At 46.0% G+C, this 14,558-nt stretch overlaps 1 protein-coding gene across 3 annotated transcripts in view; it reads left to right on the top strand.

Moving 5' to 3' along the window:
• Positions 1–13,622, top strand: part of atp11a (ATPase phospholipid transporting 11A) — a 47,130-nt gene extending 33,508 nt beyond the window's left edge. Inside the window, exons 21-31 of one of the 3 annotated variants that reach the window (XM_079734789.1) lie at positions 363–540; positions 1,118–1,220; positions 1,870–2,015; positions 2,126–2,185; positions 2,608–2,735; positions 3,125–3,260; positions 5,145–5,210; positions 5,540–5,643; positions 5,791–5,956; positions 8,057–8,161; positions 10,167–10,307. In XM_079734789.1, coding sequence (XP_079590915.1) covers positions 363–540; positions 1,118–1,220; positions 1,870–2,015; positions 2,126–2,185; positions 2,608–2,735; positions 3,125–3,260; positions 5,145–5,210; positions 5,540–5,643; positions 5,791–5,956; positions 8,057–8,146 — 1,177 coding nt within the window. In that variant the 3' untranslated portion in view covers positions 8,147–8,161; positions 10,167–10,307. Of the gene's footprint in view, positions 1–362; positions 541–1,117; positions 1,221–1,869; positions 2,016–2,125; positions 2,186–2,607; positions 2,736–3,124; positions 3,261–5,144; positions 5,211–5,539; positions 5,644–5,790; positions 8,162–10,166 lie in introns of those variants that run through there. The other 2 variants (XM_079734790.1, XM_079734788.1) reach the window with 2 other exon arrangements.
• Positions 13,623–14,558: the final 936 nt, after the last annotated feature.

The raw sequence follows: 14,558 nt of genomic DNA, 5'->3' as shown, positions 1-14,558 counted from the left end.
TCACTCTCATTGTTTCATTCCTGCTCGTTCGTTCATTCGTAAGTTCACTTGTTCACTCTCATTGTTTCATTGCTGTTCGTTCGTTCATTCATCCATTCACTTGTTCACTCTCATTGTTTAATTGCTGCTCCTTCGTTCATTTGTCAATTCACTTGTTCACTCTCATTGTTTCATTGCTGCTCGTTCGTTCATTGATCAATTCACTTGTTCACTCTCATTGTTTCATTGCCGCTCGTTCATTCATTCACCAATTCACTTGTTCACTCATTTGCTCATGCCTGAAAAAAAATCCAATGACGTCTGATGAATGACGTCTTCCTTCATTCATTCATTCGTCCGTTCATCCGTTCACCCCCCACCAGCCTCTCGGGGGAGTGCAGTGACTTCGGGCTGATCATCGACGGGGCCACGCTGTCGGCCGTGCTGCAGCCTGGCGAGGAGGCCTCCAGCGAGGGGGGCTACAAGGAGATCTTCCTGGAGATCTGCCGCAACTGCAGCGCCGTGCTCTGCTGCCGCATGGCCCCTCTGCAGAAGGCCCAGGTAAGGGGACAGGAAGTCATGGGCGGACCCTCCCATTGTAATCATTGGGAGCACCTCCTGTGATTCACAGGCTGGGTGGTATCCCCCCGAACCGATCAGGGAAGGGATGCCCTGACTGGTGAGAAATAAGCTGAGGGCGGTCTAGAGGTGGTTTCATATAGCAGAGTTGTTGGGATTTGTATAGGATGTGTTTGGGCTCAATTTAACTTCTCATTTTTCTTTGGACACACTATAGCGTCCAGGTTTAATGTCACATACTGTATATCATTTTCCTTCTCTCTCTATAAAATGCTTGCTATTAGATTTCCTCATATATATATTTTTCAATTCTTTGTCTTGTTTTTATTGGACTGAGTCTCATTGCAGAATGGAAACTAGGATAGCAAAATAAAAGCCCTCCTTGGTGCACTATGTCAACCGCCTTGTTTCGCCAATAAGCAGTCAACTAGAGATACAGCCGACACGTGTAAATAGCTGAGGGAAAGCATGTAGACAAAACACATAAGGACTTTTATTTTGTCAACCTTATGTATTTCGTTTGCATTGGAGCTAATTGTCCCGTGTGTGGTCCCTGTAGATCGTGAAGCTGATCAAGGCGTCCAAAGAGCACCCCATCACACTGGCCATCGGGGACGGGGCCAACGACGTCAGCATGATCCTGGAGGCCCACGTGGGCATCGGTCAGTCCCACAGAGCTCAGTTTCTCTGAGTCAAACTGGGTGGAAATGTTACCGTTGCACCGTCTTAAAGGTGACATATTAAACCACCAGGTTTAATATGTCAACCACAAGCAGTTTTGGAAACAACCACAAGCCGTTTTGGAAATCTGCCTCTTCTGACATCACAAGAGGGCGTGTCCACTTAGATGTGTGCTGGATAGATCATAAATGGCTCATAACGGCTAATCACACTCACACCTTGTGATATAATATGTCACCTTTAAGGTTTTGCCGGGTCTGGCCCAGCTGTCTGCAAGGAGGGATAATCTTAAATTTGTAAAAAAAAAATCAGGTGCTCGACCCGCTAGTATGCTAACCGTGTTGGATATACGCCCTGAAGCGTCCAAGGTTCGATTCCCACCTGTGGTCCTTATGCCACATTTCATTCTCTCGCTTCTGCAACCGGGTTTTGTCTCCTCTTTCCTTCAACCCGCTTCGTGTCACCTTTTCGCTGTCCGGTCTTTCAAAGCACAAAAGCCAATTTTATATATTAAGGTTAAAAAGGAGAGAAAATGTCCACGGCCCGAATGGACGCCAGTGGACCTCTCTCACCCTCTGCTTCTTCTCCTTCTTCTTCTGCTTCCCGTCCCGATCCGGCTTTCCACCCAAGGCATCATGGGTAAGGAGGGTCGGCAGGCGGCCAGGAACAGCGACTACGCCATCCCAAAGTTCAAGCACCTGAAGAAGATGCTGCTAGTGCACGGACACTACTACTACATCCGCATCTCCGAGCTGGTGCAGTACTTCTTCTACAAGGTGAACGGGAGCTCGCCGCCACGTCTGGGCACTCAGTATTCACAGTTTCAGTGCGGATGATGGGTCATGTTCATATGGATGTCTCTCTCTCTCCCTCTCTCTCTCCGCAGAACGTGTGTTTCATCTTTCCCCAGTTCCTCTATCAGTTCTTCTGCGGCTTCTCGCAGCAGGTCAGTACAAGCGTACACGCGCGCGTGTGTGTGTGTGTGTGTGTGTGTGTGTGTGTGTGTGTGTGTGTGTGAGTCACAGAGTGGATGCACACATATTTTATGGACTACAGCTCACCTGCTCCACTCGCTTGCTCACATGTACATTACCATCCACCCACTATAAAAACACAGATGTGCACTGCTAAACACACAGACCAAAATATACAATACACAATGCACACAATGTAAAACTAACCCCTGATCCTTCTCCCTACTCGTCCACACTTCCTCCTCCTCCCCCTTCTCTTCCCCCTCGCTCCATACCTCCCCCTCCTCCTCCTTCCTCCATACCGCTTCTTCCTCTCCCTTCGTCCATACCTCATCCTTCCTCCTCCTCCCCCCTCCTCCTTTCTCTCCCCCTCCTCCCCCTCTCCCTCCCCCAGCCTCTGTACGACACAGCCTACCTGACGCTGTACAACATCAGCTTCACCTCGCTGCCCATCCTGCTCTACAGCCTTATGGAGCAGCACATCAACATAGACATCCTGAGGAAGGACCCCACCCTCTACAGGTGGGCTGGGCTCCTGTGTTAACGTGGTGACCACCTGGTCCATCTATAGCGGACACTCTGAGGACACTGGGGACACACACTCTGAGGACACACACTCTGATTCACTGCAGGGACACTCCTAGGAGAGTCCCTGCAGTGAATCAGATGCTAAGAGAAGTCAGGACACCACCAGGTGCTTCTGGTCAATAATGTTCCAAGTTATTTTTTAAGAGACACCTCTGCCGTTTAACAGTCGTTTAAAAAAAAATAAAAACTTGACTTAAAAAAAAGTTTTTTGAAGTTGTATGAGACTATTGCTTTAAGCCAGCAAGGAATCCTATGAGCCCTGCCCAGGTATTGGTAGTGGTAACAGTACTAAAGTGTTACCGTCATTCTGTTGTTTCCTCCAGGGATATCTCAAAGAACTGCCTGCTGCGCTGGCCCATCTTCATCTACTGGACCATCCTGGGCGTGTACGACGCCATGGTCATGTTCTTCGGTGCTTACTTCCTGTTTGACAACACCACCTTCACAAGCAATGGACAGGTAGCCTGTAAAAAAAACTACAAAAACTACAACATGCTCTTATTTTGTAGTGGTTTTGCGGTTCATTCCCTTTCTCTAGAGTTGAATGCTACACTCTGTTGCACACTTTATCGTTTTTGTCATCGGTTTTCTTTTTTTGTTGTCCTCACACACACAATGGAGTAGCTGGCAGTAAGACAATTCCTGAGTAATGTTAAAGTTAAGCTAAGTTATGTGTTTTAAGTTCAACCAGGTGTCCACTGGTTCAGACCTCAATGACGTATCAATGGCGGCTGAGAAGCTCATTTCAGGCATTTCAACTCTTAAGTCTGAAAACGACATAAGATAAATAATGTGACCAAATCAATTTATCAAATCCGAATGGAATGTATGGCAATAAGTTGACTTTAAAATAGGTATTAAATAGTCAATAAATGGTTTTAATTTTTTACCGGTTCTTCGATATAAGATAACTGTACTGGCAATTTGGAGACATCAGCCAGAGTAAGCTGGATTTCGAAATTATCCAACCGAAAAAAAAAACCTTTCTAAAGCCACTCCCCCAAAACTTTCTCAGCCAGTAGCAGATATTGTGCTTAGCTTAAAGGTGTCGTTTTTCTTTTTTCAATTAATTTAAAACTGATACATGTACGACATTTTTTTATTGTGCTATATGTATCGTCGTTTTACTTATGCCATATCCTCAACTTCTGTATAACTAAACCCTCAATTCAACAGACCCCCCCCCCCCCCCCCCTTGCCTCCCATCCCCGATACTCTATTCTTTGACCTTCCAACGGCAGACATTTGGTTTGACTCAATTGATTTTTCTCACCTATTGCCTTGTTGATGATTATGTTGTTATGATCTTTCTTTCTTTCGAATGCTCTCTCTTTTTTGCCCTCTAATTCTGCCCTTTCTTCAAAATTCTCTGACCTATTTTTTTCGTTGCCATTTCTTGGTTATGCCTCTCTTCTTCCTGCCCTTACCCCCCCGCCCCTCTTAGCTAATGACATCCAACACACAGATGGTAAGCTACCCCTTTATTTCCTCCTCCATTTTGTGTTCCCGCCCTTTCCTCCTGCCTTTCCTCCAACTCCTTTCCTCAGTCCACTGCCTGCCTGTTTGGTCTCTCCTCGTGGTGCCATATCATAAACAAACCAGAAATACCTACATATCGACAACACGACAAAAATAAAAAGCACACATTACATACACATTGTTAACCGTCCATCCATCCAATAGCTGTTCACCGTTCATCCCATGTCCCGCCCCTGAGTGCTTGCCACGGACCAAGAGCTTCAGGCATTCGTTTTCTTAGCGAACCACCCCCACCCTAGTCCAACTCAACCCATGTCTCCCGTGTTTTGTTGTGCTGTCCAAACACGTTTCTTGTGTTTAGTTTGCAGTCATAGCTTTAGAGTAGTGTTTGTTAATGTACCCTAGGACTCAAACGAGCTCGAGGATAGTTTAGTGATTTACGAGTTACTTACAAAGTTTCAGTCAGTAGTTTTAAGTTAGTTAGTTTTTGCCACAGCCCTCCCTTTGGTACGGAATTATTCGATATAATGCGTTGAATGTTTTTTAGGAATGAAATCCCATGACTCAAACCCTAAAGATCAATCCAATCAGGGATTTAGTTTTCTCTCGAAAGAGAACATTGTTTTATCTCAAAACTAATTTGAATGAAACAACGGCTGCGGTATAAAGTTACAAAGCAGGAAAACAAATGACGTCTATAAATATTCAAGAGACTCTAACCCAATCAACCGATCAAATCCATCACATGCTAGTTCTTTCATACACATGCCGCATTCAATTCAGAAGGAAAGTAAGACGTGTACAAACATATCCCTGACCGGGGGGGCTTTACGTATCAACTGACAGTGTTGACGCTGTTTACAGATGTTTGGAAACTGGACCTTCGGGACCCTGGTCTTCACTGTGTTGGTCTTCACTGTTACGTTTAAGGTACACACACGCACACACATACACGCACGCACAAACACACATTTTACAATCCGTTTTATTGTTGATGGAGAGATTTGAAGGTAAAGTGCGTTTGGTTAAGTGGGTTGAGGTTGGATTTTATGAGCATGGAACCACTAGCTCAGGGATTTAGAGATGATGACAGACACATTAAAGAGACCTTAAGCTGTACTTATACTCTCGCTCTCTCTCTCTCCCCCCCCCCCCTCTCTCTCTCTCTCTCTCTCTCTCTCTCTACCTCTCTCTCTCTCCCCCTCTCTCTCTCTCTCTACCAATCTCTCGCTACCTCTCTCTCCCTCTCTCTTTGGTAGTTGGTCCTGGATACACACTACTGGACCTGGATCAACCACTTCGTGATCTGGGGCTCGCTCATCTTCTTTGTGGTCTTCTCCCTGCTGTGGGGGGGCATCATCTGGTACACACACACACACACACACACACACACACACACACACACACACACACACACACACACATACATACCTATGCAAAAAAAACCTGCTCTAACATGTCCCCTGCAGCCGCTTTAACCCGTCTCTCTGCGCTGTGTCGCCCCCTGCAGGCCCTTCCTGAACTACCAGAGGATGTACTACGTGTTCATGCAGATGCTTTCCAGCGGGCCGGCCTGGCTCAGCATCATCCTGCTGATCACGGCCGGCCTGCTGCCCGACGTGGTGAAGAAGGTGATCTGCAGAGCCCTGTGGCCCACCACCACCGAGCGCATCCAGGTACCACGCCCTCAGCCCGGCCCTGCCACATCCGCCTTCATACAGGGGCGCCGCCAGGGTTGTGTCCCAAACCTGGTGGTGTCCCTTTATGTGGAGGGACACACAGAGATGCATACATGCATGCAGACACACACACACGCACGCATGTATAAATTTTAACATAAAGACTTTATGAGCTAACTGAGATGCTATGCTATATGACTCTCTGGATTAGAAGAGGGCCACTAGCTACGATTACCTCCCGGCCATCCTTGACGTAAGTCAAGCCCCCCCCCCCCCCCCCTTCTCTATCTGTGTGTGGTGCCCGCTTTTTAACTTCAGAAGACTGGAAAACAACTTCTTAATACAGACATATTGGTTTAAAGAAAACTGCAGCTATTAAAGAAGGCCTACACATTGGTGTCGCTCGGTAGCTTGTTCTAGCACCGAATGCTAGTAGCTGCTCTATTTGCCTAGTTGATAAAGAACTGAATGAGCCTGAACATATGTTTGCTAGTGCTGACCGGCATTCGGTCAGACTCACTTGGTCACAAAGGAGGATGGTTCTAAAATGGATAAATGGCTTCTTTAACGGCGACTTATTCCAGGTGTCAAATAAAGAGTGACTCACATTACATAAACCCATCTGGATGAACATCAAAACCCTGCGATGTGGGATTGATAAACAGGCAATGTATGCAGTTAATCTGGAACTACAGTGTTTAATAACTCTACCTAAAGAGTCGGTGAAGGGCTAAGCATGTACCCATAACTTAACCTTTCGGCTCAAGTGTTTTACTCTGACTTCCCTGTCTGTTCTCTCTGTAGTAGTCACCACATCTTTACTGGCTGGGCTATTGAGCTTTGATTTATAACTGCTCAATCGGGGTCGACTGGTCCTCTTAGACGAGACTCTAAATTGAATGCAAAGTTTGATATTGTTTCCATGTAAACCGATGGATTTGGAATCAGACGCAGCCAGTGCTCTTGCATGTTACCATCTAAGAGTTAAAATCCCAAAACCTTGGTACACTTAAATTGATGATTTGAATCTGGGTTTAACCAATCTATTCATATTTAATCAGCACCCAACTCGAATCAAACTGTGAACTATGGTTAATTATTTTTTTAATTATGTAGCCTTTTTAAAAGGTGTTACTAAATCCACACAACAGTGTTGTACTTTCAATTTAATCTTGTTTCACTTGTTGTTTAATCCTATTAACTCCTGTCTCCTCTCCATCCTCCTCTTTGTCTCCCCTGGTTTATCCTCCTCCTCCTCTTCCTCCTCCTCCTCTCCTCTTCCTCCTCCTCCCTGGGGCGGTTGCCGGGCAACGGCACAGATTAACCGACGGCGCCTGGCGTCAGAGCCTTCCACCATCTTTATGTTGACCTCCAGAAGACTTAGTTACTAAACTCCTCCTAACCCACCTGCCCCTCCCCCGTAACCTGGAGGTGACTTTCCTCTGTATTCTCTCCTTCTACTTCAGCACCTCCTCCTCCTCCTCCTCCTCCTCCTCCTCCTCTGATCTCGTGCACTATGCTGCTACGTTGTGCTGCCATGTTTTCGTCTATGTGGGGGTTTACCCCTCATGGCCTGACTGGTTTTGCACCCCCCCCCCCCCCCCTCCCCCCCCCCCTCTCGCTCGCTCGCTCTCTCTCCTTGTCTTGTGTGCCAAACGTGTGCATGCTTCTCGGTTTCGACTCCCAGACGTCTAGAAAGGAAATGCATGCTTCGTTGTGACCGTTTGTAACGCTGCATTTCATCCTGAGTCATCATTTGCTCATTGGTCAAGTGGATCCTAGGAACTTTGAGGAGCCAAAATACCAACTACTGGGATGTCCTGCTTTTAGTGGCTGATGCTATTCACTATGATTTAATGGTGTTGTTGATCAACATACAACACTGTGCACTAAAGTTCACGTGAAGTACGTGCTTTGCATTTCTTTGCTTTAATATGTATTTATTTTTGCATCATTCCAATTCCAGTGGAAATACATTTTTAGCTTCCTGTGCATATACAGTGTTTGTTTGTTTGTGTGTGTGTGTGTGTGTGTGTGTGTGTGCACTTGTATTCATGCGAGCGTGCCCATGTATTCATGTGCGTGTGTGTGTTCCAGTGTGTGCGCGCACGCAGGGTGTTTGACAGGATCGTGATGTACCAGAGTTCAGACTCCTTACTAGACAGAGTGGCCATTTCTGAGGACTAGAGGAGCCACGCCCTGGTAAAACACCATGCCACCGGGTTTGTGAACGTGTGGTGTGGTTACAGTTTGGTGTAGGACCACGCCCGGGTTTAGAAAATAAAAGTCTTGAGTTTGAATTCACTATATGAACTCATAACAGTACATTTTTCATAATCAACATATGAATGTGTGATATTGTATAAGCCCGGCTGGAGCATTTCACTTAGCATAGAGCATAGTGAATAAGGACTTTTACTTTCTAAACTGGGAAGTTCCCACAAAGTTTGGGGTTATTAAGAGGTGTTATGTCACTAACGGCTTCGTTAATGATCTCAACTAACTAATGGTGAGCCTGCGGTGATGTTATGTTGGACGAAGGAGTGGTTATCTTAAGACTTACAGTACTTTACTACCTACTTAAACGTTAAGTAGTAAATGACTAACCCAACATGTGTGTTTCAAGTGAATGTCAAAAGTTCAACCGAGCTCTGCTGCCCTCTTGTGGCACCAATTTAATAACGAATGAATAAACAAATGATTGAAGGAATGAATGAAGGAAAAAACAATGAATGACAGAGATAGAAAGAAGGACCAGAATGTGTGTGCTTGTGCATGTGTATCGCATGAACACATGTTTGCGTGCATGGTTGGGATGGGCGAAGGATTGGACCATCATGCATGTGCTCCCATTTATTGCACGAGTTGTTGTGGTTTAGTGCGGTTGCGTTCGGAAAGACCAGCTGTGTTTGGTTCTCTGTATATATTTTTACATGCTGGGATTGGGTATGGCTGGAGACCACTGCATTGCTTGTGCCTGCTTAAAAACACACACACACACACACACACACACACACACACACACACACACACACACACACACACACACACACACACACACACACACACACACACACACAAGCTGCTCTACACCACCCATGTGGGGATGTGTGCACGGTGACACTTCACATGCAAGCCCCACAACTCCAATACTGCAGGACTAACTTTGTTCTCTCTTTCTCTCAATGTCGCCCCTTCTCTCCCTCTTTCTCTCTCCCTCCCTCCATCTCCCCAATACTTTTCCCTGTCACTCCATCTCTCTCGCTGTCATCTCAACGACCACGCTCTGTCGCTCGCTCTACCGCTCGTTCTCTCTGTCTACACCTCTCTCCATCTCTATAATATCTCCCGCCATCGTCTCAATATCCATCTGTCTCCATCCCTCCATCTCTCTCCATCATTCATCATCTATCTCTCACTCTCTCCTCATCTCTCTCCATCGTCTCCTCTTTCTCACACTCTCCCATCTCACTCTCTCTGTCGTCCCCTCGTTCTATCACTCTCCCCATCTCACTCTCTCTCTATCGTCCCCTCTTTCTCACTTTATATATCGTCCCCTCTTTCTCTCACTCTCCCCATCTCACTCTCTCTCTCTCTCTATCCTCCCCTCTTTCTCACTCTCTCCCCATCTCACTCTCTCTCTATCCTCCCCTCTTTCTCACTCTCTCCCCATCTCACTCGCTCTATCCTCCCCTCTTTCTCACTCTCTCCCCATCTCACTCTCTCTCTATCCTCCCCTTTCTCTCACTCTCCCCACCTCACTCTCTCTCTCTCTCTATCATCCCCTCTTTCTCACTCTCTCCCCATCTCACTCTCTCTCCATCGTCTCCTCTTTCTCACACTCTCCCATCTCACTCTCTCTATCGTCCCCTCGTTCTCTCACTCTCCCCATCTCACTCACTCTCTCTATCGTCCCCTCGTTCTCTCACTCTCCCCATCTCACTCTCTCTCTCTCTCTATCCTCCCCTCTTTCTCACTCTCTCCCCATCTCACTCTCTCTCTATCCTCCCCTCTTTCTCACTCTCTCCCCATCTCACTCGCTCTATCCTCCCCTCTTTCTCACTCTCTCCCCATCTCTCTCTCTCTCTATCCTCCCCTCTTTCCCTCACTCTCTCTCCACCGTCCCCTCTGTTCCTCACTCTCTCTCCAATCATCCACCACTCTCTCCCTTCCTCCCTCCTCTCTCCCTCCCTCCTCTCTCCCCCAGAATGCCGACAGGCTGTACCGGGGGCAGCTCTCGGAGTTCTCCCCCCTGGCCTCCCTCCGTGGGGGACAGCAGGACCCCAACCCACCGGCCCCGCCCAACCCCAGCAGGTCTGCTCTCGACTCTCCCTTCACCTCAGAGAAGAAGCTCATGTTCACACGCTGGCGCCCCAGGCATGACTACCCCTCCTTCCCCCCGCTGCTACGATTCGCCGGCCTCTCCCGGGGAGAGGGCGGGCCTAAGGGCCGAGGGGGCGGGGCCTATGGTAGCACAGGGCCCGAGACAACAGTCTAGTTTATTTTTGTTCGCATTGCCTTGGACCTTAATTTATTTTTTTATACTATGTGTAGAAAAGTTATACATACCTATATAAAGAGGGGTTCTGGGTGTAGGGGTGAGGTATATTGACGCAGTTGTCGCCGCTTTCCCTGGTGCAGAAATCTCAGGGTGCACACATACACACACACACACACACACACACACACACACACACACACACACACACACACACACACACACACACACACACACACACACACACACACACACACACACACACACACACACACCTCTTCCTCAAATCACAGGCAAAGCGTTCCTATTTCAGACGGCTTGTTCTAAGGCCGTTTGGTGATGTCACAGCGAACAAAAAGCTAGAAACCAAATCCCCGCTGAGGAACCACAGTCTCCATCGACGATCAGAGACATTTCCCTCCAGACTGAACTGTTCATCGGTACTGATCGTGCTTTGGTAAACCCGCGTGCATTAGGTCACAGCAAAGACGATGATGCAATGAAATAACATGCTGTATGATGACACGTAGTGGTGATGAGAAATGTGTTGGGGTTATGATTCAGGTCCATGCCTGCATGTGTTCATTTGTTTTCTGACCTTTACGTTTTCCTTTAACACCTCTTTTCTTTTTCCAAACACTCCTACAACCTACACCTTCCTATCTGTCTACTCCTTTCCTCCCTCTTCTCCCTCTCTCTCCCTCTCTGTTTCCATGTCTCTCTCTCTGTATAGGACTAACTGGTGTTGCCTGTGGGCAAACCTTCTGTCCAGAAATACTCCGTAGGGAAAGGGGGAGCCGGCGAGACACCGTCACTGTAAGGAGGGAGCGGTGGAGTAGTGTCTGGTCTGGCGTCTTGAGTGGGAAGAGAAGGCTGTTGTTTTGCACTTGTTAAGGTCAAAGGTGTCAAGTGGTCTTCGGGAAGCTCAGAGCTTCCGAACTGAATTTGGCCATAAACCCTTGCTTGTGACCTGCACTAAAGGCTGACGTGTACCACAGCCTCCTGGCCTACATGTAATCATTAACCATGCGTCATTTAACGTGCATTACATACGCGTATTTAAGCTGTAAGATAGCACACTGAGGAGCGCATACGTAACCTGAATATATTGCTACAAGAGTTATTGTCAAAATAAGAAATTTAGTAAGATTGTATTGTATTGTAACTAGCAATAAGCCATATTACTTTTTTTTTACTTAATATCTTCAGGAATTCCCTATTAATGTAATCACAGGTAGTTTCATTTGGACATACGGGCATACATATATTATATTCTTATATAGTAAATACATAGAGTATATTATGATATTATTACTGTCAATTAGCGAGTCCTTCATTCTCTGTCCTCTGAATGGAAAACAAAAGTTCTCCCAACACTCAGACTGCAAACTGTATCCTGTGGTTGTTCCTGTACATAGTTTGGAGTCTGGTAGGATAGAGTGGCGATGTACTACCTAGATTGAGATGTGTATTTGTGTAGTGTGTGTTTGTTTGTGTCAGTTGTGTGACGTTTAGGCAGCGTGTGTCCATGTGGGGAATCGCTTGATGTCTTTAAGAACTTTTGCACTTTACAAAATACTTCATAGTTTTGTTTCGGACCACTTTGTTTTCAGCGTACATGTTGAAGCTTCCGGAACTTTTTAATCGCTACTGAGTGTTTGTGATGACAAACGACGAGATTGCACAAAACACAAGCGGTGCAGCCACACAAGGACTCCCTTTGCCTTTCCCTTTGCCTTAACACCAGCTAGCTTGCGCAGCCCTCCGCGTCACAACACCTGACCACAGCAGGTGGTCAGGTGTAAACAGAGATTTGAGAACGGCATTATCACTGTTACAGGATGAAGGCTCTTTTTATGATAAGGAATGCAATTTTACTATTTCTTTGATTTCTTTGACTGTTCAATTATATTTAAAAAAACAAACAGATGAAGATTTGTGCTTGGCTTGGCAGCATTTTGTAAACATTATCCCCCTCACACATCCGTCAATCACTTTCAATGCCAGACCTTGCTAAGTTCGGTCCATTTGTGATCTCACAAATGGTCCCATTAGTAAAAAAATTGCTGTTGTTCTTTAGCTGGGGCTGTAAGTCTGAATTACATGGTCAGCATCACAGTGACCAACAGTTCTACACACAGAACGATCTACCAGAGTCCACGTTGTGACACTGGCGCGAGGCGGCGTTGACAACACAACGAGAGGAACACTATTGCTTTGAGAGTGGGTGGTTCGGGAGCCGGAGCACAAAAAGCCTAACAGCACAAGGCACAATGTTTTTTTGGAGGCCTTTGTTTTTTGACACAGGGTCTTGTGTTGAGTTGAGGAGTTAGTTGTACCTGTAGTGTGATGTCATACAAACGAACAAACACATACTGAGTGACTGTACAATATAGCGGCCTTAAAAGTGTAGTCCCCACTTATCAAAATGGCTGAACTTTTTTGCTTCTGTTTCATTATCTCCTGTTGCTTTGTTCTTCCTAACACTACTGCCTCTTCCTTCATTGCTCTCTCTCCTCTCTGAGAGCCTTCTCTTGGTTTCTTAATGTTGTCTCTACTTTTTTTCTTCCCTTTCTTTCTTTTGTTTTCGAAAGAAAGAACCGAAGAAAAAACCCTTCGCATTGCTCCACATTGTCTGCCTCAACACCCTGTTCTTTGGCGCAGCCTGCATCTCCACCTGACTTGATCCTCATGTCTTCGGCCATGCCCTCCCCTCCTCAGCCCATTCATCCATCCATCCATCCATCCACCAGTCCACCAACCCATCTATGGTGCTCTCTGTTTAACGGGGGAGCAGCTGAGATCCAGAGAGCAGAGCCCGGTCATCGTAGATAGAGCGTAGATATAACTGGAAAAAGTTGTTATTATGTTAAATGTAGATATAGTATTACAACGTCCCCCCCTTCGGAAGCCTTGTTGCCGTAGCGATTATCTCAGGTTGCTCATCGTAACGTTAAGGTGCCTTGTGAGGCCTGAAGCGTTACAAACCTTATGTTAGCTATTACGAAGAGATGTCACCAAATGTTTCGTAATTTCTTTCCTAGGCAGTTTACACACACACACACACACACACACACACACACACACACACACACACACACACACACACACACACACACACACACACACACAATATCTATATCTCTCTCTCTATACATATATAAATACACCGTGATGAAGCGAGCAAGTGAGGAAGAGAAAGTGACTTGATGCACTTTGGTCAGAACTGATTGGTTTCATGCAACCCAGTTCTCCTGTGTACCTAGCATTACTTCTATCGACGAACCGACACCATGGATATTTTTCTCTATAAATCATATTAGAATGTCCCCGCCCCCCCCCCCCCCCTTAACCCACTGAACATTTAAGATGACATCTTAGAGGTCAAAACTATGTAGCTACAACCCTAGCTACAACTCAAGCTTCTGGAGGTGGCTAATGGGGACCGTTACAAGGTGCAGGTTCAACATGAAGCCTCCAGTCACACCATACTGGACAGATGTCCCTCGGGGGGATTTGTGTGTTGCATTGGTCACAAATGGATATTTGAACGATTCTCTCGGCTATGTCGAGGTTCATTCACTTCAGAGTACACATCTTACAAATCATACACATCAACATCTTTTTTCTGTTTTTCCTTTTGAGATGTATGAACGTTATGGTCGTTCCTTGTGACGAATGAGCACCTATGCTTGTGTGTGCAGTCCAGCGGTCCTGCACGTAGCCATAGGTTGACACTAAAATAATTGATGTATATACATTCAATACCTATGTTATATAAGAGGTGGTAACCAGATAATGTTGGGTCTAATTTTTAGAACCAAAGTATCGTATATTCTGTGTAGAACCCAGAGGTGAATTGAAAAATATGAATACATTTCTGAAGTTATAAGAAAAAAAAAGTGTTTTCACTTGATGAAATGGCCAATTGATCAATCAATTAGACTTCATTGCTTCGATCATTGTTCGCTTAATCAATCATTTTTGTCCACCACTAGATGTCAGGTTGTCGCTATTAGCACTTCAAACAAACGGACGTTGTCTTCGGATACAAGTGACTGATTTAAGTGGGCAGGCGCGGAATGTAGTATTAATGTCACC

Source organism: Pollachius pollachius (assembly GCF_949987615.1).
Source record: "Pollachius pollachius genome assembly, chromosome: 4".
NCBI lineage: Eukaryota > Metazoa > Chordata > Actinopteri > Gadiformes > Gadidae > Pollachius > Pollachius pollachius.
The sequence above is the reverse complement of the archived record's forward strand: the minus strand, read 5'-3'. Positions and strand labels throughout refer to the sequence as shown.